Source organism: Silene latifolia, chromosome 5 (genome assembly GCF_048544455.1).
Source record: "Silene latifolia isolate original U9 population chromosome 5, ASM4854445v1, whole genome shotgun sequence".
NCBI lineage: Eukaryota > Viridiplantae > Streptophyta > Magnoliopsida > Caryophyllales > Caryophyllaceae > Silene > Silene latifolia.
The window spans coordinates 72,742,421-72,768,378 of NC_133530.1; the positions used below are offsets into that span (position 1 = coordinate 72,742,421).

General features: G+C 36.9%; 1 protein-coding gene across 2 annotated transcripts; it reads left to right on the forward strand.

Annotated features, from left to right (window-relative positions):
* The first annotated feature begins 1,608 nt into the window (after positions 1 to 1,608).
* On the forward strand, positions 1,609 to 25,756 carry LOC141657549 (uncharacterized). 2 transcript variants are annotated; one of them, XM_074464821.1, is made up of 9 exons: positions 1,609 to 2,392; positions 2,565 to 2,709; positions 2,909 to 3,036; positions 4,184 to 4,295; positions 7,377 to 7,945; positions 8,286 to 8,430; positions 9,640 to 9,767; positions 9,871 to 9,991; positions 24,767 to 25,756. In XM_074464821.1, exons 1-9 carry the CDS (start codon positions 2,174 to 2,176, stop codon positions 25,408 to 25,410), a joined length of 2,211 nt encoding a protein of 736 aa, XP_074320922.1. In that variant the 5' UTR covers positions 1,609 to 2,173; the 3' UTR covers positions 25,411 to 25,756. The 2 variants fall into 2 exon arrangements, with proteins under 2 accessions (XP_074320922.1, XP_074320923.1); XM_074464822.1 differs by lacking the exon at positions 24,767 to 25,756 and adding an exon at positions 18,001 to 18,305 and having other exon boundaries at positions 1,631 to 2,392.
* The last annotated feature ends 202 nt before the right edge of the window (positions 25,757 to 25,958 follow it).

A 25,958-nucleotide genomic window follows, 5' to 3' on the forward strand; every position in this document is an offset into this window, starting at 1 on the left:
TTCTCCTCCGTTTGGGTGCGGCTCAGGCCCATTGTTGAATTTAACACAGACAGTGATTCCCAAATTAAGTGCCAATATGAAAGACAATGCGGGACTATCTAGCAAAGTGCCAATATGAAAGACAATGTCACAAATTTGTTGCAGAAAATGTGTTATAGGCTCTTACTTTTGTTAAACTATTTGTACTACATTTTTTTTACACATTTAAGCTTCTGTTTTCGTTAAACTATGTGGCTTACAAATATGCCTCCTTTTATGACATCTACAAGAAATGACATTAACCTTTGTTGTTTAAATTAAAGAGAACTTTTCATCACTTAGAAAATTAAACAATGACATCAAATTTATAAACACATTACATAGAAAGTTCAAAGTTGAGTACATAACTAAGAAATTACAAATAGAGAAGGCAATGGATCGCACCGTGTCGGCCCGAGTCCCGGCCCGTCGTGCCTATTTTGGCCAGAGGCACATTCAATTGTGTCGTGCCCCCCACCGTGGCCCGGGCAAAGTCGGGCCAGGTTCGTGCCGCTCGTTGTGCTTCGGGTATTTTTAATGGTTTTATAATTATTTACCCCTAAAACCGTTGTGCCTGGCCCATCGTGCCTCGTGTCGGGCCGTGCCTAGGCACGAATTGTTTGGAATTTTGGTGTCGCTTCCTGCCTCTTACCTGGTCGTGCAGGACCCGGGTCACCTCGTTTTCTTCACCATGCTCGTGCCGCACTTGTGTCAGATTTGTGCTGCCCGCCTTAGCCCGACCCAAAATGCCTACTCTAACTATAATTAATTAACTGTCAAACTCACTGCTGACCAATTGATCGAAAATATCAAAAGGATCACCACCGTAGGTAGTTTAAAAAGAATTCGACACACACAAGAAACAAACATCACCACCGTAGGTAGTTTAAAAAGAATTTGACACACACAAGAAACAAACAGTCAACCAAAAGGTTAAGTAGAACCCAAGTACACAAAATAACTTCAGATACGACAACGAGCCTAATATCAATCACAGTTCACAGTAACCAATCACAATAACCAATTCATATCATCAATCACCAATCGCAATCATCCAGCTGACACTCAAATCACGCAGCGAATGGGCTCGTCGACATCCTGCATGCATGCTACGATCACGCGACCTAGCTTGCACGCTATGATCACGATGCATGGCTTGCGCGCTACAATCATACGACACAGCTTGCACTATAAGAATATCAAATTTTTAATAATGTGTAACTAAAGATATTCACGTTGCAAAACGTGCCTCGATAAGTGTGATGAGAGGGAGTATATCATAAATGTGCACATCTCCTTTGTGGCAGGCCCACAAGAGGAGACTCTAGGGTGACATTCGCGATCAACGGAGCCACTGATTCCCTCATCATACTATCACAAACGTCTCAAAATAGCCGCGATCAACTCCGTCTTATTATTTGATACCAAAATCATACTATCACATAGCACCAAAAAAAAATCATACTATCACAAACGTCTCAAAATAGCCGCGATCAACTCCGTCTTATTATTTGATACCAAAATAGCCCATCTTAAAAGAGACCGACTCTTTTTATCTTACATGGCAATGAGTGATCTTTTATTAAACTTATTAACCCAATTTTAAACCCTCGTATAAACCTTAACCCTTTCTTCTCTTCCACCAAAATAACCAACCATCCATTCTCCTTCTTGCACCAGCACCTAGGAGAACGATCGCCTATGTTTGCCTCGTTGTGTGGCATCACCACACAGCCACACCATCACTCGCGTCCCTTAACCCCGTCGCAAGACCTCACAATCACACCACCACCATCCTGTTCGAGCACCACTACCGTTTGTGTCACCCACATCACACCACTACCTCGGTGTGTGACATCATTTAACATCATAGCGTGATTTCAATTACGCAATTCAATTTAACATCATAGCGTGATTTCAAGCTCGGCTCAGAGGCCTTCGTTTACCAAATCCTGCCATCATTTAGGCCCTATTGACGGCTACGAGTATGCGTGAATTTTCGCGTAACTAAGTATTTGGTGTTTATCATTGATGAGAAATTGAGAATTGAATTGAAATTCAGTAGTTTAACGTGAAAATTAGGTTTTCTCAAATACAAATTTGCCTCATACTATTCAATATTCGTCGTCTTTCTGGAATTTCCTAAATTTCGCCCATGGTGTCTGTGAATGGCTTCCGTCACGAGTTTTCTTGGGACAAATTAAACAAATTCACCGATAATTTCGGCAACAAAAACTTCGTCGGTGAAACTGATTGTTTCCAAATATTCAACGGTAAAATTCCACCATCGCCGGAAAAAGGCGCGGAAATGGAGGTGACGATTAAAGTTTGGAAAGATTCCATCACATTTGCGGATAAATGTCGCAGAATTGAGGTGCTTCTTTATTTTCTTCTTCTGTTGATTATACTGTTTCAATATTAGCATTAGTTTTTAGTGAATTGTCGAATTTATTTTTGCCAATTATCACACTGTGGAACAGTAGAAGTAATCAATTTTTCTATTGAAATTGAATTCTCCTTGAACAATTGGTGTATGTGAAATTCAGGACGAGCGCAGATTCATGGCTCATCCAGAGGCGATTAAGTGCTCGAATGTCGCCAATGTAGTGGGATATTGCTGCGATGGTGACCATGTTGCTGCAGTTTACGAGCTCCTGCCAGTTTCGTTCCTCGAAAATTATCTGGTTGAGGGTAATTTTATACTTGTTTACTCTGACTTCGGTTCTTTTATGAGAATTATCTGGTTGAGGGTCACTTGGAACTTGGAAGGTTTGGGTCTTTGGGAGAGTAGGAGTCGATGCTATTTTTTTTCCTCAACTTTTGATTTCAGTAGACTTGTATCTTGTTCCAGGGTTTTTTTGGTTCATATAAAGTGTTTCTACCTGTGTAGATAAACTTGTATGGCGGGATAGAATGATTGTGGCACTGGGAATAGCACGCCTTTTTCACTCATTGGAATGTACTGAGTACATTGATTTGATTCATTCTGCACTTCTTCCTTGTGTAATTCTTGATCAGGTATTATGTCTTTAATTTTTCATTTTGTCACACGTTTGTGCCTCAAGTACTTGTGGAATCCTCTGGTATTTTTCATATAAAGTGTTTTACCTGTGTAGATAAAAAGTGTGCCTCGTGCAGGTTTGCGGCTTGGTATGCCCGAGCCTCTATGAGGCACCATCCATAACGCCTCAGTTTGCCTTGTAGCTAAGACGCAAGCAGCAAGGTGTACTGGACTGCAATTTCCATATATTTTGTTTCTTCTAGTTCTTTTATTATTTATTCTTCTCTCCTTTATTACACTTTTTTACCAACCATTTTCTTATAGATTTTACCTGGTTAATTCCGGATCCTTAATTCTATTTCGGTTTTTAAAAATCGTTTTAATCTTTTATCTCGATTTAAATTTTAAGTTTTTATAAAAGAAAGCCGGAATTCGATTTTAAAACACCTAAGTTTACCTTGACTTTCCATTACATTTTCGTTCTTCCTTTTTGTTTTTCATCTTCCCTTTTTTATTCGTATTTTGAGGCGTGCGTTCACCCATGGACGGTTCGAAAGGATGATTCATGTCAGCCGACCCCAAATCATTTTGGGATTAAGGCTCTGATGTTGTTGTTGTTGTTGTTAGTTCTTTTATGCCTTTCTCTTTTCCACGATATTCCAAAGTTGTAGTTCTTTACATTTAGCCCCTTTAAATCCAAAAAAAAAAAAGATTATTGTTCAAAGTTTTGCATTGAAATTTCAAATTTGTATGTAAAAACAACGCCCTACATGTCTTTTAGGCATGCGCCTTCTCCACACATTGCGCCTTATTATCACAGGCCCATAACTGAAGTTTATCTCACACCTTATTCTTTTGGTGAAACTACCTAAGGCGATTAGTTGTTAATACCTTATGTAGAATTCGTGGATTTCTTTCGCGTAAGGATTATGACATCTGCTTGATCAGTAAGTGTGTCCATTATGATGGTTTTGTTTGGATGTGCATATAACTTCCACATGCCTTGATTAACTATCTGCTGTATTGGGTTATGGTGGTAATTTTTTCTTTTGAATTGAAGATGTGAGACAGATTATTTATTCTTCTAGTTGCTCTACATTTGATTACAGAAAGATAAAGAAGATTTTACAGGGAAATATTTAGTTATTTGTTGATGATTTGCAGGAGATGAATCCAGTTCTATGTGATATCGAGGTATTCGTTGGGCAAGCCATACAAGACACTGAACAGTCGAAAGGCTCATCGATTAGTAACCTTCCACGCTCTTCAAGTGAAGGTAGGCATGTGTTGGATTTGTGTAATTTGATTATCCACTGCTTTATTTTTCCTTTTACCTCTATTTCTTTTTGAAAAGGCTGCATGGCTGATGATAATCTTCTCTTAATGACTCGAAAGCTATGACAGGCTTCAACTAAGTTAGGATGGATTATTTCATAATTTATTGAGTTATGACGCAAAATGACTAAACTGTAGACATGTAGCTAATTTCTAACTTGCAATTTAATGATTTTTTGCCTTCTTTGGAGAGTGGTGTACAAGGCAACTGAATGGAGATGGAGATTAGACAATTACCGAAGAGTTGTAGCTGAGAAGGGAACTATCAATCATTTTAGGTGTATGTCATAGGGTTAGCGTTTTGGTAGAGATCTAATTTGAAAAAGTGATGCAAATGGATTGGATTGAGATATTTCGAAGAAAGTGAAAGGGGGGGTCGAAAGAGATCCATTTTCCTCCCCCGAAATCAATTTTTCCCTAGTTAGAGAGAGTTGGAAGGAAATTCTCCCACCTGTTCTTGTATTATCATTTCTTCTCCTCATATCCAAATTTTCACCATATAATTTATCTTTCCTTGCCCTCGTATATTAGCGTTACTAAATAGAGGACTCCTTTCCTTCTTTCATGCTTTAACTTTCTTTTTCGACATAAGTAACTATACTTCCTTTCCTTCCTATTTGCATATCCAAATAGAGATGTGGAAGGAAGTTCCCTGAACTCGTCTTGAATTGCATTTTCCCCTCTATCTTCTAAACTTAAATTTTCTACTATAGAGTTTCTTATTTCCTTTCCTTGCCCCCTCCTAAAATGAAGATGTTTCTCCCCTCTAACCTTCCTCCTTGCATATGCTTCTTTGCGTTTATTTTCCTTCATATTTGCCTATCCAATGGCTATTACTTTGGCGCAGTTGTTGCTGGTTGGTCCTTGAAGTTGGCTATTTAAGAGAGGGGTTCATGTGTATATGGTGCTTTTTGGATGAGAAGATATTGGCCGAAGTTAGTTTTAAAGTACTTCCTCCATCCCAAAATTATCTTCTTATTTGTAAAACGCACGGAAACCAATTTATATAATCGAATAATAGAAAGTAGAGAGAAGTGGGTAAAGTTTGCAGAAAAACCAAGAGTTGTATTGAGCAAGGAAAGTAGGAAGATTATTTTGGGATGGCCAAAAAAGGAAAGTAAGAAGATTATTTCGGGATGGAGGAAGTATGAAGGAGAAGGGATCCTTTGAAAAGTTGAAAAGTTGGCTAAAATTTGGTTTTTAAAGTGCATTTTTGGTAAAGTTATTTATTTGACTAAATAGAATTGTTAACAATGAATATTGGTGTGTTCGGAATCCTTTTGTCCTATAAACATAAAAATAGGCTTAAAGTTTTTAAAAATGATCCCTACATGTCATTGTTTTAAATACTGGCCGCGACCGCGGTATGTGTGCGAGGAAAGGTTTTGAAATCTACCAAGGCCGCATTTTACCACGTTTTAAGGTGATATTGACCGCATTTGGCGAGATTAGGACGCAGCAATTGATATGTGACTGGAACCGAGATTTAATATTATGCTCCTTGTAATATAAGAACTTGATAAATTGAATATCCTGTAAACATAATCTTGGCGAAGGAAATTCGCATGATACCTTTTGCCATTTTTCTCATGGTACCCCTCTTTTTGACTTAACTTCTATAATAATACTCTTAAGATTTAGATTTACCATCTAGCGTACCCTTTTTTTTTCTTTTTTTTTTTTGTCAACCGTTGAGTTTAGTCAGTAAATACACTTATAACCTATTTTAAAGATAAAAAGTTGTAATAATATAGAGTAATATTTTCAGTTTAGCAAAACTTTTCAATAAAAAATAATTATTTTCATGCACATGGTACTTATGAGATTTTAAATTATACATATGGTACGCCTAACTTTCAAAACATGAATTCTCATTTCATAATAGTTCACATATTTACAGAACGATATAACACTTTTTTTTACTTCAAATTTTATAAGAATATTTTAAATGATTAAAAGTGCTTACAACCTTTTTATCTTTTTAAGTAGGTTTTTATGTCTTAATTAAGATAGCTTAATGGTTTTATGATTATTATAGGTAGGCTCACGTTGGAGTTGTTGGACTCGTCTTATTTTTTAATTATTTAACTTTATGTTTTCTTTTTAATTATTTCTAAATGATTCCCACACCTTCTCTCACAATAAAAAAAATGTGTGGTGAGTACTTGTTGTAGATTGACACATAGTGGAAGTATGTTGAAGTTATTTTACAGATTCTGTTTCTTGTTCTATATCTTTCTGAAGTGTGGGGTGTTACTCTTCATGTTTTTCTTAGCCAGACCTTTTTTTGTTATTGTTATTTGAAAATTTGTGTATGACCGACCTCATTACTCTTACGTAGCTGGGAATCATTGAGGCAATGAGTAATACTGTGTTCCACTGATATGAGTATATGTTATGAGCAACAAAACAATCAATAAATTTTTTGTATAGCTCTCATTTTCTTCTCCATTGGTTATTTGGCTGTGAGTTGTATTCTTGATAACGAGAATTGTTAGAGTTTCCTTATGCTTGCTAATGTAAAAAGTGTGAATAGAAATGGCAACCACTTTTCCTTGGCAAATTTCCTAATGCTGAATTCTACACACAATTTTCATAGTGCGTACATCCTACCTCCTTATTCAGCCATAGGCATTGGTATTATGCTAAGATTGACATGTGGAAGTGTTTAGTGTTCAGCGTTCACTGTTTTTTTTCCACAGGGAGTCGTGGTTTTGGAATTTGGATAATTTGTGATGGAACTTTAATTTTGGATCATATAATTAAATGAAATGTATATTAGATTTGGATCTCTGTCACTCTCTTCTAGGGTCGTAATTTCTGGTATTTGCTTTAATCTTCTTTTTACCATCACAGATTTATGTATTAGATTATCTGTTTTCAGACAAACCCACAGTTATCCCATATAATTAAATGAAATGTCTTGAGATTTGGATTTGTCTCACTCTCAGATATTCTTGTAGGTCGTAATTTCTGGTTTTTGCTTTAATTATTGAAGTTGCTCAAATTATGAATTTGACAGATTTATGGACCAAACCAGCTGGATTATTCCCATTTTGTATACTACTGCTGAGACTCTTATGCAAAGATGATTTGTATCCGTTTGTGAAGGCCAGATACCCCAGTGCAAGATTACCTGTTCTTTCTGAAAGTGCTTGGCCGACTTATGAGAAACTGCAGGGCCATCGTTTCTTCTATGCATGTGATTATAAGGAAGTTTCTGGAATTGCTTTTCGTTTTTTTAGCAGCATGAAGAACGAGGTCACTTTTTGCCGAGTGATTCAGCTTTTGGAAGGCCTATTGCTCTTTTTTCTTCCAGCTAGAAGATCTTGGGGAAAGGTGGTTACTAGGGGATGTACATTGATGTACTTTTCATATGAAAACTTAAGCGAGTTGACCGATGGATTCCATAAGGAAAATTTGTTTGCACTAACCCAGCTAGGGGAAGCATATAGGGGAAATATTCAACAAGATTGGAATGTAATGGAAGCTCAAGATGTCATAGTAAAGATGTGGGGTAAGGTAAACTATGTCTCAAGTGGGCGAGAGGTAATGAAGAGTTCAATGGAGGATAATATCTACAGACTGAGGGTATTTACTGATTTTTGTGAAATAGTCATCTCATTTGGGCACTTACATTACTTTTTTTTGGTAGAAGGTAAGTTCTCATTAAGCTCAAAAACCAACTATTACAAGCTAATACAAATAATTTAGATAAACTTCAAACTAGTGAAGCAATCCAAGCAATATCATCACTAGCTATAGCTTTGCAGCTAGCCAACCTAGACCTAATACAAGTTTGAATTTGTTGAATGACAAAACACGGCCTAGCTAAAACACCTTCCAATCTTGCCTTGTTTGAGGGCACTTACATTACTTTAGTTGTGATATTAGTTAATCGTCTTCTCAAGTTGCATCGACAATCTTGCAGGAGGAGGTCTTCCTTTTGACCCAGCAGCGGATAATTGACCATCCCAATTCAGTGAAGTTATTGGGATATTGTTTTGATGACAGAAAGATGGGAGCTGTGTACAGCCACAAACCACTAGACACACTGCAGAATCTGCTTGATGATGGTAAGCTGTAGTAGTCTCTGACTTCCTGTGATCAAAGGTTTCTGTTTATATCACTATGAGTTTACCTACTGTCTCTATATCTGTTTGTAGTGCTTTCCATACTCTTGCATACTGAGTATTAATAAATCATCGCTAATGGAGCCTACATAAAATGGCCGATTTTGCTTATCCAAATTATTTGTTGGTATATTAAGTTGATATGAAGTTGAAAATTGTAGAATATCATTGCCGTTGGATGAAATACTTGAGGTGCTTTAAGTGCTCCACTTTAGGCTTTGTTAGCACTCCGTACTTGCTTGTAGCTATATCACAACTTGCAATATCCTGGTCATGCCCCTTTATGTCACTCTAGAACACATTTTAAGGACTACTGGTTGTAGTTAACTAGTTATACCAAAACTTGTAATTTCCTGGTCATATTCCTTCATGTAATTCTAAAACACATCATAAGGGCTATTGGCAGAGATTCCGCTCTCTCTTTTTTTCCACATGTTGCTTTGTGCTTATGTAGCTTCAGCACAATATCGACGTCAGAGTCTTTGTTTTTGTACTGCTTTTTTTTTATTTTTATTCCTTTTTTATCCTTGCCAACATGAAGTCTGAAGTATATCATGGAAAAAGCTGATTCATTCATGTAAGATGGATCTCTATTCATATTTTGCTTTATTATTTTGTAGATGGGTTTTTTTTGTCAAAAACTACCTTATATTTAGGGGTATTTGTAAAAATACTACCTTATATTATTTTTCTTGTTTCAGACTACCTTTATTTTCTCATTTTTTGGTCAATAACTACCTACGCTAAGAGTCTAGACATATTTAGTCTGTTTTACGGTTTTAACTTATCTCACATGACTCTTTTATGTTTTAATCTTACTTAGGCCTGATTTTGGGAAGTCATGATGTAGTTACGCTTAACTTTAGTAGATGTTTAAGTTATTTTTGAAATGTAAAATTCATAAATTTTTCTTATCTGAAGTCAAATTATGGGTTGAATGCGATTGATCATTGTTGTTTGATGTTAACAAAGACATATGTGATAGGTTAATAACGCTAAATCGATCAAATCTTGTCATATATTCGGCATAGGTAGTTATTGACCAAAAAATGAGAAAACAAAGGTAGTCTAAAACAAGAAAAATAATATAAGGTAGTATTTTTACAAATACCCCTAAATATAAGGTAGTTTTTGACAAAAAACCCTTTGTAGATATATTATCTTGGAGAGATAGAGTAAATATTGCACTGGAATTGGCACGTTTTCTTGAGCTTTTGCACGGTCAAGAACCACAATGTGTTGTCCGTAACATATGTGCAGTTCATATACTTATTGACCAGGTATGTTTTTGTCATAGCGTGAGCCTGGCATTGTATCTTTGTCACTGCGTATTATTCCTGTTGTTTGTTGTGATATTCATTGACCAAAAGCATTCATTCCTAGGATAAGAAGCCATTTCTATATGATTTTTCAATGCTGAAGGGTCAGTTTCGCCCTAAAAAGATAGCTAGCCAAATGCTTTTAGGATTTACTGGCTACCGTGACCCACTCTTTCTGTTTACTGGTATGCTTTCTTCACTCTGTCTGGTTTGTATTGTTTGTTCTGTGATGTTACATGTTTTAGCATATATTGAATAATTTTGACTTCGTGACTCATGGATATATTTCTTGGTTGAGAGTGATAGAACATGATATGAGATTTCTTGGGCTTGATGAGGGAATGGTGACGGAGAGGGCACAATGGAGGGAGATGATACATGTGGATTTTTAGTATCTGCTTTTATTGAAATACTTGGTACTTTTTATTCTAATTAAAAAAAAAATCATTTGCCCTTCTCGGATTTATTACATGTTTTACTGAAAAAAACTTCTTATATAATAATACTTGGTTTACTTTTAAGGTATTCTACAACATAAATTTTTACTTCGATTTTCAAAACAAGCTTTTAATTTGTATTTTAGATTTAAATTCTCTGTTTTTATAAAAGAAATATGAACTTTGGTTTTCAAACCTATAAGTTTACCTTGAGTTTTGTATTATGTTTCACTCCTCATTTGCTTTTCACTTTTTCTATATTTTCGCATTTTGAGGTGTGGGATCACTTATGGACGGTTCTAAAGGATGATTCATGTTTGTCGCTCCCAAATTATTTTGGGATTTGTTGTTGTTGGATATATTTCCATTTGCAACGGAGACACAAACTCAGTATTTGTTGGTTTTGGATTGTGATGGATGAAGCAAATGACTTACTAAAACGACTGCACTTTTAATACCTCCACTGTCTATTATTCCTGGTGTTTGTTGGATATTTATTGACCAAAAGCAATAACTCTTGTGTTGTTCATTCCTAGGATAAGAAGCCTTTTCTATAGTTTCGTCCTAAAAAGAAAGCTAGCCAAAAGCTTTTAAGATTTACTAGCTACCGTGACCCACCAAGAGTTACTTGACCATAGACGTATGACCAGCGGCTGATAGGCTATCACACACCTCTCAAAAATACCCTATAACCAGAAACTATATTGCTAGTGGTAGTCGATATCGTATCCACATGAGACAAGAAATTGTAATTAGCACTTCACTAATATTCTAGAGTACTAGTAAAGATTAGGGTTTAATGTTGGTTGATTTATTAAATAAGTAAACTGAATTAAATAGAATGTAGTATATCAATACGACAACATTACCCCAGTGTCTCAATGGCTCCCGCAAATTGCGGGGTAGGGTTGGGAGAGAGAGAGAGAGGGGTGTTGGGGGGGGGGTGTTGGATGATGTGCAGCCTTTACCCCTTGTGTGAAGAATACAAAAAGAGGTCATTTCAATGATCCAAGATGAAAATTGAAAATTGCGTCGAGAACTGCATCGAAGGACAGCTACATCACAAGAGAAAAAGCGCAACCACTTTAGATAGCCATTTTGATTTATCAATACTATATATTAATTCCAGAAACCAAGGGACTTCAATGTAATTAAAGAAAGTTATACAAATTAATTATACTATATAGTTTTAAATCAATAGCACCGTGTGATGGACCCGAATAAGGGATCTCAATGCAAATATTATATAGTTTGGGTTAAAATTAAATTATATAGAAGTTTGGTAATTTTCCTAAACATGGTTAATTTTCATAAAATAAAATAATTAATTAAGATAAGTCAATTTCCTTAAAATAAAATAATTAATTAAGATGGTCAATTTCAAGGAGACTAAAAGAAAGAAGATGTCTGGTAATTTTCCTAAATATTTATAGAAGACTAGAAGATGGTCAATTTCCTTAAAATAAAATAATTAATTAGTATAAACATGCACACTTATAGTATTAATTATTATCATCAATTTTATTTAGTTTATTAGATGTATAGAGATGTTAATTATTTAACATACAAAAATATAATAAGTAGGTTATAAATAATTCAAGTTAAATTCCATAATATATAATATTGCATAATTCTTTCGATTTGATTTAATGCATATATGTAATATATTTATATAAATATATAATCGTCTTAAAATTGCATGCCTAAGTAGTAAAAGTAATTTCGTCAGTAAAGAAAAGAATTGTAGTAACATTGGATATAATTATATGATATTAATCACTCATTTGAATAGTAAAAGTAACAATATTATCAACGAGATTAGTGAGAGGGGTAGAAACAACAACGGGAGTAGTGAAATAATCAATATTAATGCAGCAATAGTGAAAGTAACAATAATTACGAATGCGGCAGTAGTGGCAGTAACAATAATTACGACAGGAGTAGTAAAAATAACAATGATTACGGACAAGTAGTAAAATGTTATTACTATTGTTTCATTAATAAGAGTAAAATATTAATAGCGGGAGTAGTGAATTTGTCTCAAAATTTATTCCATCGTAATTTTATGATATGTTATAAAAAATATATAAATAATAAACTTATGGGTTATGCAACTTTAAGTAATTTTATTTAAAAAAAAAATTAATGGCAAGTAGATGTAGCCTGGGCGAAGCCGGGCACCAATACTAGTTCATCATAATCCAAAAACCACGGAGTAATGAGTCTTTGGATGTAGTAAACCAATATAAAACCATTAAGTCGGTCGAAGGGTCGACAACAAGTTCAAGAACAAGAACAAAAGAAGCGGACAACAATTAATTCATCCCGAATTAGTAATCACTCTAGGACACTCTAACATGGCGTCACGACACAAACAAGTCTAGTCTAGTCTAATCTACTCGCTGGCAGAGTTATGTGAGCTTTCACAAATTAATTGTCGATATAACAATGCGATTTAGGTCTTAGGTTGTTCAATTATTGGTTATTCAACCTATTTCAACAAAATCCTAAATTGATTGCCATAGATTCACCTAAACCCTAGTTATGAAATTAGCTATGTATAATTGTAGTAATAGAAGCAATAGGTTTTTTCCCATTTGTACCCCGGTATTTCTTCGTTGTCTCATTTGTAACCCCTCTTTTCTATTGTACCCCTATATTATGCTGCTTACCCCGAAACGTGACCTTACTAATTATTCGGTCAACTTGGTCCTCATGTGACCTCATCATCTCTTTCATAGTCTCGTACCCCATCTAAACCACCATCTTTATAAGTTATAACTCTACCATCTCCCACCATTAAGACTGCAACCTTCATCAACTTTCATATTCCCCACCTTAAACCCATCAACTTCCATATTTCCCAGTTCCCACCATTTAGTCTGCCACCTTTCCTAACCCCTGCCTCCACCATACTACCGCCAGTTCCACCTTCAACTTTCAACTCTATCACCACCATGACATCCACGAACCCCAAGAGCCACACTAGAGCCACACGCCCACACTGTCGTCGGGCCACCATGGTTCCAACCCATATTTGATGGCCACCATGCAACCACCATTGCTTTCCTCTGCCACAACTCTGACCACTCACCACTACTTGACCATGGTGAATGAGTGAGGGAGAAGTTGGGCTGAGATGTGCGCTGAAATGACAGAGAAGATGGGGTTGAGCTCAGGTACCAGGAGATAGGGGTGATAGGGTTGAAATTTCAAAATTGGGGTATTAAGATCAATTATTGGACCTATTAAACATAATCATTTTGTAAGGCCATGTTTGGAGTAAGCGAGAAAACATAGGGGTACAACTGGGGATAACAAATAACTAGGAACGCAAATGAGAAACGAAGAAACACAAAGTACAGTTGAGAAAAATTCAAAGCAATAGCAACAATGAAACTCATATTAATGGGAGACGTAATTAAACTAGGTTAAGAGCAATACCAATTCCAATTAAAGATGTGAACTTGAATAGAATAATTAGCCTAAATAAGAAATCCAATCTAACTTCAATAACTGTCTGTGCAGTTTTGTAGAAAAATGAAGCACACTAAAGGAGAATATTAGATCCCAAATCCCCCGTAAGAGCACATTTGACATAAAAATAGCACGGAAATAGGAGTAAAAAATATCAATCGTTAGAGGCACACATAGACGTGGCAAATGGGTCAATTTGATTGGGTCTAGATCGGGTGAGTTTAGGTCTGGTTGTTTCGGGTCTTCCACACATTTTGTTTCAGGCCCGGTCATTTCAGGTTTCAGGTCGATTTTTTGGATATGTGTTATCCCATCAATCTCGGTTTGGGCCATTGCGGACGAGTTACTTCCGATCGGGTATTTTTTGGGCCGGGTTTTGACTAATAAAGAGCATTTTAATTAATTTGACTGATAAAAAGCATTTTGCAAAGTTAATTACTATTAAGCATTTTGCAAAATAAAATTTAATTTATTTTCTTCTTTTAAAAAAAGAAAAAGAAAACGACACATACTTATCTTTTTTGTTTGTTTTTTTAGTACAAATCCGTTTTGCCGCTTTAACCTTTAAACTTGGTTTTCACGCTTCTCTCATTTTTATTTTAGTTTTTTACAAACACACTTGTTTTGTTTACCATTTATCTATTTTCTTTTCATTTGTTTATTTACTTTTGACCGTATTGGCGGGTTTAAACCTGTACAAATTCGGATGATGATTTTATGTTAGCCGACCTTAACCTATGTTTGGGACCAAGGATATTAGGTATATGTGTGCGCCTTCAATTTAATTGTATTGAGTCAACCCTGATCACTTTGGATAGGTGATTTTAGGTCGGGATCGGGTCAATATAAGATCAATCAAGCTATTAGAGGATATTAGAGATATTATATTAGAGATATTATTATTAGGAAAATATATTATAAGTATTAGAGAATATTATATTATAGGTAGAATATTATTAGGAATATCCTTGGATTATTCCTTAAGTTACTCTACTATATAATGTAATCGGTTTATCAATAATAATCACATCATTCAGTTATACTCTCCCTCCTATTATTAACATGGTATCAGCCTAAAAACGATCCTTCAAAACTCTTCCGCTTTGCAACAATCCCGTGTTTAAATTGCCGGCCGGAGATGGTTGTCTTATACCATCTCCGGCAGGTATACATAGCATCTAGACCTGGCAAAATGGGTCAGACCCGAATGACCCGACCCGAAAAGGCTGACCCGAGACCCGCAAATGACCCGAACTTGCTTGACCCAATTACGACCCGAAATCCGAATTGACCCGACCGACCTGGACCGAGGCCGAACATTATCTCGACCCAATGTTGACCCGACCAAGTGACCCAATCCGAAAAAACCTGACTCATAACTGACCTGATCCCATATGACTTGAACTTACCCAAAATCCCCGAAACGACCAGTACTAACTCATATTAACACTATATATATCAAAATAAAGTTTCAATGGTTACAATAAACGGTAATAAATAGTTAAATTTGCAAAATAGCATTTCTTAATCAAAATAGTATTAACTTAAGTGCTTAACCATTAACTCAAAAGCAACCTGACCCAAAATGACCTATATCCGAAAATGACCCGACCCGAAATGACCCGACAACAGGTCACCCGAAATTGACCCGAAACCCGAAAGTGACCCGATCCGACCCAACCCGACCCGAAATATGTGACAGACCCGAACAGACCCGACCCAAACTGACCCGACCCGTATCCGACCCGAGTGACCCGTTTTGCCAGGTCTATAATAGCATCGTTAGGTAGCAAGTCATGCGCACGATTCATTCGTTAGTGTGCTGTACTTTTTTCAATTTTTACAATAAAATAATCTAGGTCTTCGTTTTCCCATTTCCCATCCCTGTAAACTTTTTCCTCTGACCACCCAAATCCCACTAAGCAATCCTCATTAGCCCGCCGTCATAACCAAACACTAAAACTACCGTACCCGTGCCCTCCATCTACGCACTATCCAGCCGACCATGTCACCCGAGTCCGCCGCCTGCCTTTCAGTCGTCCAACCTCCTACCTTACGACCACAACCACCCGCCATCAGCCCATCACCCATATCCAGCCGACCCAAACCCCACCACAACCTTCCTGTTCGTCGCCTTTTCCCTCCACCAGGCCAACCGCCATCGAAACCTAGATTTATAATCTTAGGAAAACAATAAATTTATCCAACCTCCTGTTGTTTATCATGTTACAACGCCGCTACATCGATCGGTTGATTCCGTCCATGCCGCTGCCGCCGTTGCCTCCGCCGCATTGTTTATTGTCGCTACGGCCACATTCTCTGCCATGTTGCTTCGACAACCGCCACCGTTCTAAACCTCCGCCATGTCCGTTATTGCCTTCTCCTTGTCTGTCTCAGGTTCGCCCCAGCAACCACCCCTGCCTAACGGGCCGGGTGGTCTGACTCCGCCGGTTTCGACCCGCACAGCCAACCACTACCGCGATAGGATCGAAGTGCCTCTTGGATGTGTGCTTTTGTTTATGGTTTAGTATTGTTGTTTTATTTTTGTTTGTACGGTTGATCAGTTTGCTTCGGCCTTCACCGTACCGGTGTTTCACGAGTTTGCTTCGGCCCTCTTGCACCATTTTTTTCTTTTTTTTCTTTTTATGTTGTCGGGTGTTTCACGAGTTTGCTTCGGCCCTCGTGCACTTTGACGTTAGTTTAATTTGTGTCTTACGAGTTGTTTCGACACTCGTACACGATTAATTGTATTAGCGTTGTGTGGCTCTACTATTGGCATGATCTCCAACAACGGCAAGGCACTACATCCGGTTCAAGCGTCAACAACGATCACATCGGTTCATCTACAACGGCATCAACTATTTGTGTCCAGTCAAAGCGTCCGTCAACTACCGTTTTGACTGAGGGGGTGTATTAGAGGATATTAGAGATATTATTATTAGGAAAATATATTATAAGTATTAGAGAATATTATATTATAGGTAGAATATTATTAGGAATATCCTTGGATTATTCCTTAAGTTACTCTACTATATAATGTAATCGGTTTATCAATAATAATCACATCATTCAGTTATACTCTCCCTCCTATTATTAACACAAGCTTCAGGCCTTATGGGTCGGGCCGGGTCAATTTGGGCTTTTGGGTCATACAACTTGTGCGATAGTGAGTCATATTCGGGTCTTGGGTTAGCGTTATTGGGTCGGGTCAGCCTGGCCCAGATCTAGGCATGTGACTTGCTTTTGTGTGTTAAGAGTCGACCTGTCATAAAAGCTCTCACTATATTGGATATTAAGGTTTGCATCAAAAAAATTATAAAGACAACTAATAATGCACTTGTGGGTTTCGTTGTTGACATATCCGTGTGTCATACTGTAGCTCAGTAGGCTTCTAGTTTGTTTGCTTTTGCAGATCAAATCTGTCAACTTTGGTGTGTATTCTTTAAATATCTCCCTTAGCTGAGAGCGAGAGCGAGAGTGCTCGAAATCGTTGCCATGCAGGCAGTGAAGCGCTCTTGCTTCCCCTTTAACATCTTTAATATTTGTCACAAGTATTGAATTCGGGAATCACTTTTGCATTGCTGTAGTTTGATATTCTATGTTAGTGTACTCCCTTTAAGGAATTTTCAAGCATATCCGTGTGTCATACAATAACAACAAAGTGTTCGCCCTGAAATAATTTGGGATCGCCTAATATGAATCTTCATTCAACCCCGTTAGGCACGAGCCAAATGAGGAAAAAAAGAAGAAAAAACAGATTACTAAAAAAAATACGGAATTATTTTTTCACATACGGAGTTTACTCTTTCACATACACTTTTTCATAAATTTTCCATATTATACCCTTTTTCCTAAATCTAATCAAATTAATTCTTACAAAAACCTTTTTCCTTAGAATCGAATTTAATTGCTCTATAAACTTGGACAATGGATTATAATACTCAAATTAATGAATTGATTTTGTTGTTTAACAATTATTAATATATTTTGCTTTTTAAAAATTATTAAGGTTTATCAATTAGTGAAATTCATGTTTAATTGTTTATCAATTACGGAGTAACCGTCATTGTTCGCACCATACTAAAGTTGGAAGTATTCTTGTACTTTGTATCATTTAGCGATGCCCAGATCTATAGATAAGCATTTGCACTATTATCAATATTATGTTATGATTTGCATATGATGCTGTAGGCCACAAGTGTAATATGCAGACTTGATTTTTCTTTAATTTGTTGCTAAATCAAGCCGATTGACTTTGTTTTTCTTAAATTGGTTGATAGATCAAATACCTTTAATTTCACCTTCGATCATTGTATTGCTAACACTAACGGAGCAAGGGGTGGCCAGAGCGAGGTCGGCCGGAGAAACATCGACCGGTGACTAGACTGACCGGGCAAGGGTGTTGAACGGTGGTGGTGTTGGTGGTGAAGGAAGATGAGGGAAGGGAGAAAAAAATCAATTGGTGAGAGAATGGAAAAAAAAGATAAGGGTAACATTGTGAAAGACGTATGTAAAAGAGTAAAATCTGTATGTGAAAAAGCACGTCCCAAAAAATATTGTTAAAAAAAGGATTAAAAAACTAAAAGAAAATAAAATAAAGGTAAAAGATCTTAGTAATTTGTGAAATAAAAGAAATGAAAAGAAAATGTGAAAAAGCAAATTGAAGTGGCAAAAAAGTGTGAAAAATAAACAAAACAAACTACAAGTGAAAAACAAAACAGAGGAGAAAAAAAAAAAACTTGACAATTTCTACACAATTTCCATTAGCTTTGCATGGGGCCTTGCATGGTATAGATTAGTTTATATCTTATTTTTGACAAACAATATTTCTTTTTAGTCCTTTGCAATGTGATACGTAATAGGTTCATAGTCTCATACTATAAGAGGAAAATATTTCCATTTTATAAAAGGCGGGGAAGTATTGAATGCTAGATTGTTGGTCGACCCATACACAATTCATAGATGAATCGATCTTGCATGTGGGTCTTATACTTTGATAGATGGCTGACTGGCTGTTGGGTGGGAGGGGTAAGATGTTTTATCTAGTACTTCCTCCATTCAACTCCAATCTACCCCTTTTCATTTTTTTCACTATTCATAAGTGAACATTTAGTTTTGATTTTCTTTCAATACATAAGTGAAAATATATTCATGTAGGATTTTGTTTGATTCGTCTTTACGAGTACATTAAAAATATCTAACTTTTATAATTTTTACAAATACGTAGCTAACGATATTTACCGCGTAAAACACACGTTGACAAACGTGAAAAACCAAAGTGGTAGAGTGGAGTTGAATGGAGGAAGTATCTCTTAGACCATCCCCAAGCAAGGTCACGAGGGAGGTCGTGACCTTGTTGGGTCGCGTTAATCCTTAATTAGGGAGAGAATTAAGGTGACCTCCTTCTACAAGAGGTCAATTTGTGACCTTCCCTTGATATTCTTGACCTCTTCCATGACCTGATAGGTGTCCTCTTCCAATTGGTTACATACAAATAAAAGGACAAGCCAAAGCCTTCTTCCTTTTTTTCTCCTCTGCACAATATGTCAAATGTCAGAAGTATGAAACTCTATTTAATAAAGAAGTTAAATGGAGAATACAGATTAAATCAAACTAAAATAAATTATGAGCATACAAAAAACGACTAGATCTTTTGATTATCTATCAAATGAACTCAATTTTGATAATTTTTGACCCACTTTAATTTTTCTATATTTGTATACTCCATTATATCAACAACAGAAAATTCAGATCGGAAAAAAAACGCCGGTGGTGATGTTGATGGTTATGAACGATATATACATTCAGATTCACAAACATATATACATCAAGATTTAAAATGGAATATTACCTGATGATGGTGAAGACGGTGACAGCGGTGTTGCTGCTAGCAATAATTTTTGGTTTGGGGTTAATTGTTTGGGGAAGAAGATGATTGATCAAAAAAGAAATTGGAAGGGGTAAATGATCTGGGAAATGGGAAATTAAAAAGAAAAGGGTTTGAATGAAATTGGAAATTAGAAGGGGATAGAATAGCATTTGTTTGAGAATTAAAAGTATTTGGGAAGGGGATATGTTTACTGGGAAAGATGGTGATTTGGGGGTTGGAATTTGGTTTGTTTGACAATGAATGGTGAATTATTTGGGTATTGCTTGAGCCACGAATTTTCTGTTTTTTTTTTTTTTTTTTTTTTTTTGGTACGATAATTTTTGTTTTTTTTTTATTTTATTTATTTTTGATTAATAATTCAAATATAGCCGTAAAATATACGGTTACATTCATCATATAGTTATTATTTTATAATGAAAATATTTATAAGATTAAGTTTGTAATTTAATGGTAAATTTAAAAAGTAAGAGAGAGGTTTTGGTAGGGTAGAGAATGAGAGAAATGATTGAGTTGGTGGCCAGGTCGACCGGCCTGCTTGCAGGAGGGTGAAATTGGGTCGAGTTAATAAGATGTGATTAAGAGTAAAATCGGGTCGTGACCTAGTTAGCGCGACCACTGCTTGGGGATGGTCTTAAGCTTTTTCTTTTTAATAGGGTGTTTGTTACTTTAACTTTAAGTTCTTGTGGGGCAAAGTATGAAAAGCCGATTGTTAGACTTGGGAACATGAGGAATGAACGTGAACTCTGGGAGTCAGAATTAGGAAAATCAAGTTGCTACATTTGAAATACACAAATTCTTATTTGTGATTGCAGACATATCCGTCATTTCTTGGTGTGGATGATACCATTTTACCTCATGAAAGACTCCACTTTTTTCTCTCTCAAAGAACACTATTCATAATGTGGTCCCTTTCTCCACTAACCCATTTTATTACCATTTTATCTCACAAAATATCCGCCACAAAGTAGCAGAATCATGAGGAGACCAATTGTTTGAAATAAGACACTATTGCATCTTTTTTTTTTTTTTTTTTTTTTTTTTTTTTGCAAAAAGATATCATTTCATTTGATTAAGAAAGGAAATTACAATTTTGCAAAACTATCACACTAGAGTGCTAAGACACTAGAATACAAGGCCAAAATCTAAGAGCATAAACTATCTAACATAAGTCGAGAATGAGAATGTTGTGGAAACATAAACATTCTAACAAGAACAAGATATTTAACTCTGTCGACAACCCCTTGGACATGCCTCTCTTTGTGAGAAAAAATACGAGCATTACGTTCTCTCCAAACTTCATAGACAGCAGCTGCTATAGTTGCCTTGAACCGGGCAGTTTTCCATCCCTGTTTAGTGCCAGACAGGACAATCCATTGCAGTTCTTCCATAAGCTTTAGCCCGTGTCAGTGAATCTTCATCCAGATTAACAAATCCTTCCAAACCTTGCCTGTGAACGCACAACTAAAGAAAAGGTGCTGATGTGTTTCCTCGGCCCGTGTCTGTGAATCTTCATCCAGATTAACAAATCCTTCCAAACCTTGCCTGTGAACGCACAACTAAAGAAAAGGTGCTGATGTGTTTCCTCGGCCAGCTGACACAAGCAACATCTGTTAGCTAAGGAGAAACCTCGATATTGCAAATTATCCACAGTAGCCAACTTCCCCTGGACAGCAAGAAGAGCTATAATTTTGTGCCCAGGAACAATTCGAGGATGGATCAAAGCTGAACAGCAAGCAGCATGTGCAGGAGCATCTAAAAGATATTCATAAATGAGCTTAACCTGTAATTTCTGACCTGCAGCCCAAGAGTTCAGTAAACCTATAGCAGTCTGAACTGAACCAGCTTTTAGGAGGAACCTGTCCCTAGCAGCTAAAATTCCTTTGAAACCAGCAGAATAATGGTCTTTAACAGTCAAAGTCTAGATGTTGGCCTGCTTCAAAATATAAGCAGTATGCCATTTAGCCCATAAACCTGCGCTGAATTAGTTGACAATTTCCAAACCCATTGAATTAGCAAGGCTATATTCCAAATTTCCACATTTTTGATGTTAAAACCTCCCCTTTTCCAAGGGGCACAGATCTGACTCCAACTTTTAAAACCAACTTCCTGCAGCCATCAGAGACACCCCAAAAATAGTCTTTACACAGTCTGTTTAGCTTCCTGATCACCTCTTTAGGCAGAAGTGCACTAGTGCACCAGAAACTTTCCAAACCAAAAATAACAGCATTGCAAGGGTATCCTTAACAACTCGGACAGATGGCACATCTCCTCTAACAAAAATCATCAAATCATCAGCAAATACTAAATGATAAAGACCCAATTTGCTACACTTGGTATGATAAGACACTTGAGGCTTTTGGCAAATTGGTCGAAGGGCCCTAGAAAGAATCTCTATGCTTAGAACAAAAAGGTAAGGGGACAGTGGATCACCTTGTCTAATCCCACTCTTCCCCTGAAAAAACCCAGATAAACCACCATTGAGTTTCAGAGAGTACCATGTCCCAGAAATACAACCCTGAATCCAGGTAATGAATTGACGGGGAAAAACAAAAACTCTAAGCATGTCAGCAATAAAGGTCCATTGTAGAGAATCAAAGGCCTTTCTAATATCCACTTTCATTAGGCACTTGGGAGAAACATACTTCTTGTTGTACCCTCTAACTAATGCTTCAGATAAGAAGATGTTCTCAAAAATACTTCTACCCTTCACAAAGGCAGCTTGCTCCTCACCAATTAGAGAAGGGAGAATGCTTTGAAGTCTATTGGCCAGAATTTTACTAACAGTTTTTTATAAAACTGTGCAACATGATATGGGTCTATAGTTCGACACAAAAGAGGAGATAGCTTTTTTAGGGATAAGATTGATTACAGGACATATGCCCAGTCCAGAAAAAACTTTATAATAGGCCAAGTAGACTTAAAGAAACCAGCAGAGAAACCATCAATACCTGGACTACTATTAGAGTCCATACTAAAGATAGCATTCTTAATTTCAGCATCAGAAATATCTTGAATGAGACTAGCTTGATCAACATCAGAAACACAGCACCCTGAGAGAAAACACCAACATCCAAACCTTCTACATCAGTAACTGACCCAATAAACTTTGATAGTAATCTTGGAATGCCAATGCCACCTGATCAAGGCCTAGATGAAGGTTTCCTTCTTTATCATGAATAACTCCAATAATTTGTTGTTGTTGTCTTTCAGCTACCTTAGCAAAAAAGTATTTAGAATTACTATCAGAGAGCTGAATATATGTTTGAGATTAGCTCTCTGTTGCAAAATATTGAGCTCAATACCCTTGAACTTACTATACTCCCTCAAGCAGTTTTTCTCTTCCTGAATTAAGGAAGGAGAGAAAGGATCATGGTGCAACTGCCTCTGACAGTCCAGCAACTTATCTTTGGACTCCTTTACTCTTTTAGAGATATTACTATAATCCACTTTGTGCAGCTTGGAAAGAGCATGTTTAACTGATTTGAGTTTTTCAAACAAGCAAAACATGGGACTGCCCAGTTTAGAAGTATGCCAAGCCTCTTGGACAATATTAAGATAATCCGATGCTCAATCCAACTATTAAGAAAACTAAATCTTTTAACCATCTGCCGGTCCTCAGAAATATTCACCAAAATGGGAGAATGATCAGAAATTCCTGCTTCCTGAAAGAAAGCATAAGAGGTAGGGAAAGAAGAATACCAACTAGGATTAACAAGAACCCTATCCAACTTAGACCAAACCCTAGTTCAAGATTCCTGCTTATTAGTCCAAGTCATATCACAACCAGAGCTACACAAGTCATCAAGTTGGCAACTTGATAAACAGGAATTGAAATCAGACATTTCCTGCAAAACTGGAGGAGTAGAGCTAAGTTTCTCATCCGGACTTCTAACCACATTAAAATCACCAAGAACCAACCAAGGATCATTACAAGCAATCTGCCTTAAGCTAGCCCATAAGTCCTCTCTAATTACTGCATTACTGCTCCCATAAACAAAACTGATCCAACATTTTTTATTAGATTGCAAGTGAAGAACCTCACAACTGATAACTTGAGCCTCCACAATTCTTTGTTTAATAACAACAGTTTTGGGATTGAACAACACCCAAATTCTACCATTATAGTGCTTCTCATAGTTACAGAGGCTACCCCAACTACTAAAGATTTTCTGAATAATTTTTGAAGCTTTAGATTGCTTCACCCTAGTTTCCAAAATAGCAACAAGGTCCAATTTATTATTCCAAATATAGTTTTTCACTTTATTTTGTTTAATAGGGTTATTGAACCCTCTGATATTCCAAGAGGCTACCTTCATGGAGATGGCTTATCAGGTGCAATCCAGAAGTAGCATCAGGTAGAGATGGTGATGATTCTGGGGATCTCTGGCCTAGCACTATGCATTTTGAGCCTACATTCCCCAAACATTCACCCTCCTCAGCCTGTGGAACTTCAGAAATAGCACCAAGCTCAGAAGACATAGTAATATTCTCCAAAACATTTGGAGGATCCAAGTCATTATCAAGAACAGTAAACTGATTTTGGGATTCAGGTATTGCTAATCCAGTTTCAGATTGCTGAATACCAGTTCCAATAACAACACCAGTTGAAGGATTGTGTCTCTTTGAAGAGCATTCTGAATGCTTTTCTGGTGTCCCCTTTAAAGAAACTAAGCCAGCAGATCTCTGACCTAGCACATGGCATTCTGAGTCTACATTCCTTGTCTTTTGGATAGTAACCACTAAAGGAGAACCAGAGGTACCACCTAGCTCTTCTCCCTCTTTTACTGGAATAGCAGTCCCAGAATGAGACACTGAACCAGGTAAACCTTTTACAGAAGCAATTGCTGTTTTAGACTTTTTAGGAGACTTAGCAGGAACAGATTTCTCCATAGCACCCTCCTTAGAACTATTAGTAGCAGCAGCAGCATCTTTTGCCTTCTGCCATTTACAAGACTGAAGGGTATGTCCCAACTTTCCACACCCATGACAAAAATATGGATACCATTCATACACAACTTTCTGTGATACTGGACCTAAGCATCTTTTGTTATTTATTTATTTTTATTTTATTTTAATTATGTCTGCTGCTGTTTATTTTATGAGGATTACAATGTAATGACGCGATGCTTTCCTTTCTGCTGGTGGGATCATTGTAGGTTCCGCAGTTCCTCAGTCCGACATCTATGCATTTGGTGTTTTGCTGATGTCGTTAATATGCAAGTGTGATATGAGTGCAAAGATCCAGAACTTTCTCTTCGCATCTGAAGAAGAAGAAGAATACAAGTCTAAATACTCAGTGGCTCATGAGAGCTTTGTAAATCAACCATCTTTTGACCAACATGATGGGCACAGACTGTCTCAGCTGGCAATGCAGTGTCTACGCCTGGATTATCCTTTGAGTCGCCCTACAGCAAGTAACGTTCTGGAGCAGATATCAGGCTTAACTTTATTCTCCGGTACTCGTGTATCTGCTAATTTTGTTGCTGAGGCTAAAATATCTAGCTCCAATATCAACAAGAAGAAACCCGTTTCGATGAAATGTACACGCATTTTAAAAATACTCACCCCGTGTATATCTGGTAAGCAAAAAGAGAAGATGGGGGCAAATAAACAACGAAAGGGGCCTGGTATAGGTCGCCCAAATGTGGTCAAGACTGGATGTCGTACTGAGGTGTCACGTGTTGCCTACATAGACGAAGAAACGCTCAGGATTGTCAAGAATATGGCGAGAGAGGAGATGAGAAAAGAAATTGAGGAGTGGAATAGATCTGAACTTCCGTGTGCTAAGAACCATGTTTAAATCGTGTATTGGCCTGGCTGTAGCAAGAGGGAGAAGAGTATGTTCTAAGTACTACAACTTGTTCAACTTTGGATGTCCGACTGTCTGAGTATTATAATACGACAACTCATTTTCTCCCGACAGTCCGGCACCAATTCGCTGATAAAAAATAGGTCAGAGCAAGATTCAAGAATCCATATTCTACCTGATTATCAATATCTGTAAATAATTGATTGGATTTCGAACAGTTTTAACAGTAGAATGGAATATACCAAAGTTTCCTCCGCAGACAACACAATGAGAGTCTTGAGGAGCCTTAATATGAAAGAGTATTATGCAAATTTCTATAGAATAGATATCTTCACCACACACTATAGTGACAGATGACAGAACAATCAAGATTTGGCCTCGTCAAATCTCTCACACAGGTACATTAACGTCAAATCCTGAACTTGTAAAATAAATTGATATCTGTTGGTAAGCTCGATTATGCGGGCTACAAGGTTATTTTTGCAGAAGGTTCCTCGAAGGATAGTCAAGAAGCAACTGATGGGACTAAAAATGAAACA

Coding starts and splice junctions, on each gene's coding strand:
- LOC141657549 (XM_074464821.1), top strand. CDS start 2,174: ATGGTGTCTGTGAATGGCTTCCGTCACGAGTTTTCTTGGGACAAATTA. Junction 7,946..8,285: donor ATAATATCTACAGACTGAGG/GTATTTACTGAT, acceptor ACAATCTTGCAG/GAGGAGGTCTTCCTTTTGAC. Junction 9,768..9,870: donor TTCATATACTTATTGACCAG/GTATGTTTTTGT, acceptor ATTCATTCCTAG/GATAAGAAGCCATTTCTATA.